The sequence below is a fragment of the Lynx rufus genome, unplaced genomic scaffold (assembly GCF_022079265.1).
Source record: "Lynx rufus isolate CCGP_SWC_20201006 ecotype Redwood Valley unplaced genomic scaffold, mLynRuf1.p SCAF_24, whole genome shotgun sequence".
NCBI lineage: Eukaryota > Metazoa > Chordata > Mammalia > Carnivora > Felidae > Lynx > Lynx rufus.
In genome coordinates, this window is record NW_025814839.1 from 1,553,345 (window position 1) to 1,563,186 (window position 9,842).

The 9,842-nt window shown below is 50.3% G+C and overlaps 1 protein-coding gene across 1 annotated transcript; it reads left to right on the forward strand.

The window, feature by feature from the left end:
* The first annotated feature begins 8,167 nt into the window (after positions 1–8,167).
* On the forward strand, positions 8,168–9,338 carry HCAR1 (hydroxycarboxylic acid receptor 1). Its single transcript, XM_047087934.1, has one exon. It carries the CDS (start codon positions 8,168–8,170, stop codon positions 9,197–9,199), a length of 1,032 nt encoding a protein of 343 aa, XP_046943890.1. The 3' UTR covers positions 9,200–9,338.
* Positions 9,339–9,842: the final 504 nt, after the last annotated feature.

The following is a 9,842-nucleotide window of genomic DNA, read 5'->3' on the forward strand; positions in this document are numbered from 1 at the left end:
AATTCAAGGACGCACACATTTACACTGGAAAGGTCAATGGGTTGTGGTGGGTTGGGCAGTGGGTTGTAGCTGTGGGTTGAATGGTTTCCACCCCCACGAAAGATATGTCTGCATCCTCACCCCTGAAAACTGTGAACATGACTTTATTTGGAAAAGGAGTTTTGCAGATGTAATTAAGCAAATGACCCTGAGATGAGATCATTCTGGATTATCTGGGCCCTAAATCCAATGACAAGTGTCCTTATAAGAGGCACCCAGATGGCCAAAAGGCACATGAAAAGATGCTCAACGTCACTCCTTATCAGGGAAATACAAATCAAAAGCACACTGAGATATCACCTCACGCCAGTCAGAGTGGCTAAACTGAACAGATCAGGAGGCTATAGATGCTGGCGAGGATGTGGAGAAACGGGAACCCTCTTGCACTGTTGGTGGGAATGCAAACTGGTGCAGCCGCTCTGGAAAACAGTGTGGAGGTTCCTCAAAAAATTAAAAATAGACCTACCCTATGACCCAGCAGTAGCACTGCTAGGAATTTACCCAAGGGATACAGGAGTGCCGATGCATAGGGGCACTCGTACCCCAGTGTTTATAGCAGCACTTTCAACAATAGCCAAATTATGGAAAGAGCCTAAATGTCCATCAACTGATGAATGGATAAAGAAACTGTGGTTTATATACACAATGGAGTACTACGTGGCAATGAGAAAGAATGAAATCTGGCCCTTTGTAGCAACGTGGACGGAACTGGAGAGTGTGATGCTAAGTGAAGTAAGTCATACAGAAAAAGACAGATACCATGTGTTTTCACTCCTATGTGGATCCTGAGAAACTTAACAGAAGACCGTGGGGGAGGGGAAGGGGGAAAAAAAGGCTAGAGAGGGAGGAGGCAAACCATAAGAGACACTTAAAAACTGAGAATAGGGGCGCCTGGGTGGCGCAGTCGGTTAAGCGTCCGACTTCAGCCAGGTCACGATCTCGCGGTCTGTGAGTTCGAGCCCCGCGTCGGGCTCTGGGCTGATGGCTCGGAGCCTGGAGCCTGTTTCCGATTCTGTGTCTCCCTCTCTCTCTGCCCCTCCCCCGTTCATGCTCTGTCTCTCTCTGTCCCAAAAATAAAAAAATAAAAAAAAAACGTTGAAAAAGAAAAAAAAAAAACTGAGAATAAACTGAGGGCTGATGCGGGGTGGGAGGGAGGGGAAAGTGGGTGACGGGCATTGAGGAGGACACCTGTTGGGACGAACACTGGGTGTTGTATGGAAACCAATTTGACACTAAATTTTATATTAAAAAAAAAAAAAGGCACACAGAGAAGACCACATGACCCTGGAGCCAGAGAGTGGAGCCATGGGGCCACGGGCCAAGGAGGGCAGACAGACAGCCACCGTCATCTGGAAGAGGCAAGGAGCCAGCTACCCCCTAGAGCCTTTGGTAGGAGCACAGCCTGCTGACACCTTCTAGTCTCCAGAACTGCAGGGGAATACATTTCTGTTGTTTGAAGCCTCCCAGCTTAGGATAATTTGTTGCAGCCGTCCCAGGAAGCTAATACAGCCACATACTCTGGGCTTGTGGGGGAAGCGGGGCCCTGGATTTCTACCTGTGAAATAATAAGAAATATATATATGGCTTCTCTGCCCCTCATTCCTGACACAAAGCTCCTCAATCTCTTGGGATTTCCTGAGTGGTAGGAGCATCTGACACTGAGCTCCTATGTCGCTTGGCATTTCCTGGAGTGTCTTTTGCTCTAATGAGGTGATTCTTGGGGAGCGCCCGAGCTCCTCGTTGAAGGCTGGTCACCAAAAAGATCCAGCCACGATTAAAAGCTCGGAATTGTCAACCCTACCCGCCCTGATTCCTCTAGAGAGGGGAGAGAGATTGGAAATGGAGTTAATAATCTATCCTGTCTATATGATGAAGCCTCCATAAAAATCCCAGTTGAATGGGATTTGGGGGCTTCTGGGCTGGCGAGCTTCCGTGAACCAGGAGGGTGACACGGCCCAACTCCATGAGGACGGGACTTCCTGCACTTGGGACCCTTCCAGACCTCACCCTATATACCTCTTCATTTGGCTGCTCATTTATATCCTTTACCACTTGCTTTCTTACATAATAAACTGGTAAACACACATACGTGTGTTTCCTGAGCTCCAGTGGCTGTTTCAGTATATGACAGAATCCGGAGAGAGGGCTCATGGCAACCTCAAGTTGTCACCAAGTCAGACAAAAATTGTGGGGAACCTGGGAACCTGCAACTGGAGATCGGCATCTCCCTGGGGGGCAGTGAGCCTCTAACCAGTGGGGTCTGCGCTTGAGTTGAATCGCAGGACACCCGGCTGGTGACACAGAACCTTGCGTGATGTGGAAACAAAATGGCACACGTCTGGCAGAGTGAAGGTGGCCGGAGTGTGGGAGTAAGGGAGGAACGCACGGCGGGGCGTATGTCTTTCGAATACACTACCACGCAGTTCCTCCTCCTGACACTTGCTAGGCAGCCCCACAGGAATATCCATAAAGTGAAATGTCATCTTGGAAAACACTGGAGGAGGGGGGCACGCAGGGCCCAAGAGCTCCAAATCAGTCTGGCAGGTGTATTCTCAAGTTTTTTAACCCGTGTTTCCTGTTCGGTGGTGTCTCCTCACAGCCAGGAGGGGAATAAGCCGCAGAGAGGCACCTGGGGGCGGGGTGGAGGGCGGTGGCTAGGTCGGTTAAGCATCCGACTCTCGATTTTGGCTCAGGTCACGATATCACGGTTTGTGAGTTCGAGCCCCGTGTCGGACTCTGTGCTGACAGCGTGGAGCCTGCTTGGGATTCTCTCTCTTCCTCTCTCTCTCTCTCTCTCTCTCTCTCTCTCTGCCTCTCCCCTGCTGTCTCTCTCTCTCAAATAAATAAATAAACTTAAAAAAAAAAAAAGTAAACTCCAGAAGTCTGGGATCATGTGTTCGTTAGTTCATTTATTCAGGACTGACTTACCGAGTGTCCCTGTGGGGTCAGGCATGGGGTTATGTTCTGGGCTTGCAAAGCTGAATCAGATCCAGTGTTTGTCCTCCTCGGGACAGAGGCTGCGGGAGACACACGAGTAAACCATTACAAGAATGTGTGGTAAGTGTATTCGTGCCAGAAGCGGCACGAGGAAGGCAGCCTAATCCAGACTGGAGAGCGAGATTCACAGAAGGCCTGGCACTTGTAGGAAGTGTGATCGCCGCAAACCGCATGTGGCTTTTCAACGGCAAATTAATTAAATAATATCGAAAATTCAGGTTCTACTAGCCCCATTTCAATTCCTTCATAGTTACGTGAACCTCACGGAGCATGTCCATCGTTGTGGTATCTTCTGTTGGAAGATGCTAGTCTAGGCTGAGGCTGACAAAGGAGGAGTTATCCAAGACTGAGAGGGAAGGAAGTATGTCCCCAGCAGTTCCTAGAAGACAGCCTTTGGGGGGTGCCTGGGGGGCTCAGTCAGTTAAGCATCTGACTCTTGCTTTCAGCTCAGGTAGTGATCTCAGGGTCCTGAGATCAGGCTCTGTGCTGGATGTGGAACCTGCTTGGGATTCTCTGTCTCTCTTTGTCCCTCCCCCCCCCCCAAAATAAATAAACATTTGAAAAAAAAAAAGACAGCTTTTGGATACTAGACAGAGTAAAGCTTCTATGGGAGGTGTCCAGGTCAGTTCCTACGGTGCCTTGTCAGCCATCTTGAACTCCCCGCTAAGGACAACAGGGAAGCTGCTGGAACATTCATCCAGATGAGTCGCGTCAACAGATTTGAGTTTTGGAAATGGATTGAAGGAGGAACAAGACAGGAGGAGATGAGATGGTTGTGTTCCTCCAGAACCTTGGATTAGTCAAAGTGATAGCAATAGGGTGGAGAGACATTTGGGGCATGTGGTTGACCGATTGGGGATTGTGGTGAGTGGAGAAGAGGGAACCAAGCTGATGGCTTGTGGCTAAATGGATGGTGCAGACTGTTCCCCTTGTCTGAGGTGGAATCTGAGGAAGAGGATAAGAAACTTTTTTTTTGTCAGCGTTAGTACTTAAGGGAAGGGGCTTCAGTTATCTGGAGGCCCTCGTTCCTCAATAATGCCTGCTCTGTGGCTTACCACAGAACACACTAGAAAGGACATGTGGGTTGGAGTCTGCAGGATACCTGGGGGCAAAAAACAGGAAGCTCTGTGACTCCAGAGCAGACAAGAGAAGGGGGTGGGCAACAAAAGCCTGTTGCTTCCCTTTTCTCTCTTTCAACTATTCCCCCCATCCCTCGCCATGCTGCTCACTCCAAAGTGGCTCCCCGCCCCTACTGAGTCCAAACGCCCACGGAAGACAGCCCCACTCAGCATGGCCTGTTTTATCCTCATGGTTCTGTGACGTAGACTCCAGGTTCCAAGCCCCTCAAACGCCTCTCCAGCCTTACGTCTTCCACACTCTTCGTTTGGTCTGGAATGTCTGTTCCTTCCGTTTCTGTCCCCGAGAAATTTTAACAGCTCTCCTTCACTCCCCTCATTCTCAAAATTCCGACGGACCAGTTGTATTTTTTTTCAAACACATATTAAAGTCGTAGCTACAAAGTCAAAATACAAATGAATATGACTCTGTATCATCCACAATAATCTCACATATCATCTGTGCTGTCCACTACAACTTGAAAAATAGGCTTATTCAATGTGCTTTTGTTAAATTGTTATTTATGGACTCGTCTCATTTCCCCTACTAAACATTCAGCTCCAGACAGCAAATAATACCTTTCTTATCTGGGGGAAGCATCTAGTAAAAACACCTCAGAGGTTCATTGAATAAGCATTCTGACATCAATAAAGCCTCTGCTTTGCACCAGGCACTGTGATTAGTAGCTAGGAGCGAAAATACGGTCAGCAATAAAATTTGGTTTAAACTTTTAAGGCTCTTTTTAAAATTTATTTAAATTTATTTTTTATTTTTTTAATTTTTTTTCTTTGCCCTGTTTGTTTCTTCTCAAAGCAATTAATTTGTTATGTGTTTCCTTTAAGACTCTTTTTTTTAAGAGCAGTTTTACATTCACAGCAAAATTGAGGGGAAGGTACAGAGACTTCCCATATACCCCAAGCCCCACATAGGCCCGGCCTCCCTTGTTATCAACAGCAGACTTTCAGAGAAATGGAAACCTGTATCTTCCTAATCCTCTCTCCCTTCCAGTGAATTCTGCAGTCAAAGCGAAAGAGAAGGTGATTTGGCAAGACAAACAATGTGAAAAAGAAAGGTAGGTGTTTGTCATTTGAGAAAAGGGAAGCACTCGTGTTTACAAGAACCTTGACAGCATCTGCTTACACAGATGAGGACCATTTTCCATTTGTTGAAAATTCCAGCCTGACCACATTAAGGTATTCACCAAGAACATGGATTTTGTCTCCAAGGACCTCTTGGATGAGTGGGGCAGCTAAATAGGCATGTTTGATGGACACTTGTTTATTAGAAGTTATGAGACAAGTGAGGTATGAGGAGAAAAAGTAGCAGAAGGACATTGGACAGGTAGTCGGAGAACCATCACTGAAGGGCCTTGTATACCAATCTGAGGAATGTGACCTTTAGCCCAGAGCAGAGGTGCAAACTTAGAATCCCACAGATACCAGGCATGTGAATGAGTGAAGCTGCCCAGGTAATAGGGAGTGGTAAGGACTGGGGCAAAGTGGGAAAGTCTTACTCTGTCTCAGGGGAGCAGCTACTTTTGGCTCCAGCTGATTGTGACGATGTGGGACTATCGGCCCAGAGCAGCCAGGTCTTCCAGTTTTCCGAGACGTTCTGGAAATCCAGGTTTTTATAGGACAGTCCTAGCTTTTTAAAAAAAAATTAAAAAAAAATTTTTTTTTTTAATTTTTAAAAATGTTTTTATTTTACTTTTGAGAGAGAGAGAGAGAGAGAGCAGGGGAGGGGCAGAGAGATAGAGATAGAGGGAGACACAAAATCCTAAAAAGGCTCCAGGCTCTGAGCTATCAGCACAGAGCCCAGTACAGGGCTCGAACTCCCAAACTGCGAGATGGTGACCTGAGCCAAAGTCAGAGGCTTAACAGACTGAGCCACCCAGGTGCCCCAGTCCTAGCTCTTTAAAACATATGGCCCGTCGGAGCTGAGCATTAAGCCTGCTTAAGATTCTCTCTCTCTCTCTCTCTCTCTCTCTCTCTCTCTCCTCTGTCCCTCTCCCCTGTTTGCTCTCTCGCTTTCACATTAAAAAAAAAAAAACTAAAAAAACAAAGAAACAAACATGTGGCCCGAATCCAACTGGCTTTAGAACCAGATACAGCTCACGAGTCATACAGCGATCACCTTGGCAGCTTGAAGTGAGCAAACGAAGGTTAAGTTAAAAAAAAAAAAAAAAAAAAAAAAAAAAAAAAGGGGCGCCTGGGTGGCGCAGTCGGTTAAGCGTCCGACTTCAGCCAGGTCACGATCTCGCGGTCCGTGAGTTCGAGCCCCGCGTGGGGCTCTGGGCTGACGGCTCAGAGCCTGGAGCCTGTTTCCGATTCTGTGTCTCCCTCTCTCTCTGCCCCTCCCCTGCTCGCTATCTCTCTCTTTCAAAAATAAACATTAAAGGGGCGCCTGGGTGGCGCAGTCGATTAAGCGTCCGACTTCAGCCAGGTCACGATCTCGCGGTCCATGAGTTCAAGCCCCGCGTCAGGCTCTGGGCTGACGGCTCAGAGCCTGGAGCCTGTTTCCGATTCTGTGTCTCCCTCTCTCTCTGCCCCTCCCCCCGTTCATGCTCTGTCTCTCTCTGTCCCAAAAATAAATAAACGTTAAAAAAAATAAAAAAAAAAAAAAAGGATGTGATCACATCTGTGCTTTAGAAAAATCACACTGTGGTACAGGGGGGGATTACAGGGAATAGATTAGAGGAAAGGAAACCACTCAGGAAAGTCTCTCAATGTTTCCCCCCAGGTGGGAGGTGACAGCGACCATGGTGGGGTTGGGGGGGATGTCGTGGGACTGACCTGGATCCAGGATTCAGTGGGAAGAGCTTCGCTTTAACCAGCATCTGGAAGAAGGCGGATATGCCTCCTTTCAATTCAATGCGTTTCCCTCCCCGGCACCCCTTTCCTAAGCTGGGAGCTGAAAGGCACAGGGGCAGGTGGATCATCTGGAAAACCAAAGGGTAGGAAATTGTAGCAAAGACTCCAGTCTTGGGTGCAGTCTAATTTTACCCGTGATTATTTTAGAGATAGGCTCTCTGACCAACTGCCCGGCCCTCACTCCCCCCACCAACGGGCGCAGCCGACAGTTAAAATTAAAAGCATATCTATCATGGTTTTCGGCCAGCGGGGAAACTCCGAGCCAAATCCTCTTTTGCAAGCGGCTGAGGGAGGAACTGACTCCCCGAGAGGCTGCTGCGTGGGGACAGGCACATGAGAGGTGGCTTCACGTCCATTGCGTGGTCCTGCTCATTGTGCAACAGGTCACTTGGGTCCAGGGAAGGATGCAAAGGGCAGGAGGTAGGAACGGAGGGAAGGAAAGATGTCACGCTTCACGGAGCTTTTCTAATGACAGCCGGCGAGTGCTGGTTTTAGAGCTTTTTTCCTCCCCTGACGCTTCTGACTTCTGCATGCCTTATTTTCGGGTGTGGGCACAGGAAATGGCTCTGCGGAGCTGCGGAGCAAGGCCTCCCCCTCTGGCACCGCCCGGGAGCGCCCCATGGGATGGGGGGCAGACGGGGCGGTCAGGCAAAGGTTAGGGGAGGAAAGCAAAGGCAGAGGCCCAGAACGGCTCCAGGAAATGTTTGTATTTCTCCACCGGGAGGGAGGACAAACAAGCTTCTCTCGTGCCTTCTGGGCGGCCCTGCACGCTCTCCAGCACAGGAGTCTGAAGAGCAGAGTGAGGCTGCAGAGAAAAATCACCGCGGGGCCGGGGCCGGGGCCGCAGCATGAATCCTTCTGGACCTGCCCACCGCTTCCCAGAAGTGACCGCCTGCGCCTCAAAGCCTCGCGGTGCCACCCGCTTCTCCCGGCCCGGGACAGCCGGAGACGAACGGACCTCCCCGAGCCTCTCCTTTCCCGGCTGACGTTCCTGGCCTCCTGGCGGCGGCCGCATCCGCCCGCATCCCGGGGTGAAGAAGGTAGAAAACCAGCAGCCCGGTGAGTGGTAGCGTTCCGATCGGCACCTGTCTTTGTGGGGACTCCCGGGGCCGCCCAGCACGCAGAACCCCCGTCCTCCGTCCACCATGGACAACGGGTCGTGCTGCCTCATCGAGGGGGACCCCATCTCTCAGGTGATGCCCCCGCTGCTGATCGTGGCCTTCGTGCTTGGCGCCCTGGGCAACGGCGTCGCCCTGTGCGGTTTCTGCTTCTGCATGAAGACCTGGAAGCCGAGCACCATTTACCTTTTCAACCTGGCCGTGGCCGACTTCCTTCTCATGATCTGCCTGCCCTTCCGGACGGACTACTACTGGAGACAGAGGCAGTGGGCCTTTGAGGACATTCCCTGTCGGGTGGCCCTCTTCATGCTGGCCATGAACAGGGCCGGGAGCATCGTCTTCCTCACGGTGGTGGCGGTGGACAGGTACTTCAAGGTGGTCCACCCCCACCACCTGGTGAACGCCATCTCCAACCGGGCTGCCGCCGGCATCGCGTCCGCCCTTTGGACCGTGGTCATCCTGGGGACCCTCTACCTTTTGATGGAGAACCATCTGTGTGTGCACGAAGACACCATATCTTGCGAGAGCTTCATCATGGAGTCGGCCAACGGCTGGCACGACATCATGTTCCAGCTGGAGTTCTTCCTGCCCCTCGGTGTCATCCTGTTTTGCTCCTGCAAGATTATTTGGAGCCTGAAGCAGAGGCAGCAGCTGGCCAGGCAGACTCGGATGAAGAAGGCCATCCGGTTCATCACGGTGGTGGCGGTTGTGTTCGTCACGTGCTATCTGCCCAGCGTGTCGGCCAGGCTGTATTTCCTCTGGACGGTGCCCTCGAGTGCCTGTGACCCCTCCGTCCACGTAGCCCTGCACGTGACCCTCAGCTTCACCTACATGAACAGCATGCTGGACCCGCTGGTGTATTATTTTTCGAGTCCCTCGTTCCCCAAATTCTACACCAAGCTCAAAATGCGCAGTTTGAGACCTAAGAATCCGGGACGCTCCAAGACCCAGAGGTCAGAAGAGATGCCAGTTTCCAGCCTGTGTCGCAAGAGTTGTGCCAGTGTGGCAAACAGCTTCCAGAGCCAATCCGACGTGCAGTGGGATCTCCAAATGTGTTGAATGGCAGTGAAACAGACAGACAGACAACGCCGAGGAGGACAGACAGACTGGCGACTTGGGATGGTTCATGCTAAGGGGTTGAGAGTCTATTGAAAAGGCCACCCTTTCTTAACTGGATCCTCACTCTGTTGGAAACGAAATTCAGGTTACTATGCCTTTTTGGAAGGTTGTGGTTGACAAGTGAGTCACTTGCCTTTCTACGCCCCGATTGCAATGACGGGACAATATGTGCGTGGAGAAGGGCACGTGTGTGTTAAAAAGGAGGGACGTTAATTAAGAAGAGCTCGGCCCCTGTGTAGTTTTAATCGGCTGGGTGAACAGGCACCGATGTTTGAAGGAGTCACGTTCCCTGTCTGGGGGAGGTCGTGAACTTCATGACTTGGCAGTATTTGCTATCCTCTCCTAAGTCATCGTTTTAGAAACTAGAAACCTGAGTGAGTCAATACCTATATTTCGGGCTGAGTGACATCTTTATGGGGACGTCCGGATCCTGGCGATTTTCATCTCCACAGGGTGCCTGGGTATGTTTCTGATTTCTCAGTAGCCCAAGAAGAAGGACAGCAAAACAGTCTGCTCTGACCTTCTTGAAGCTCCACATGTTTCCGCAAGTCGTTGCATTTCAAAGAAGATGCTGAGGGATAGG

Excerpts from the sequence above, each read along its gene's own strand:
- HCAR1 (XM_047087934.1), top strand. The coding sequence starts at position 8,168 with ATGGACAACGGGTCGTGCTGCCTCATCGAGGGGGACCCCATCTCTCAG.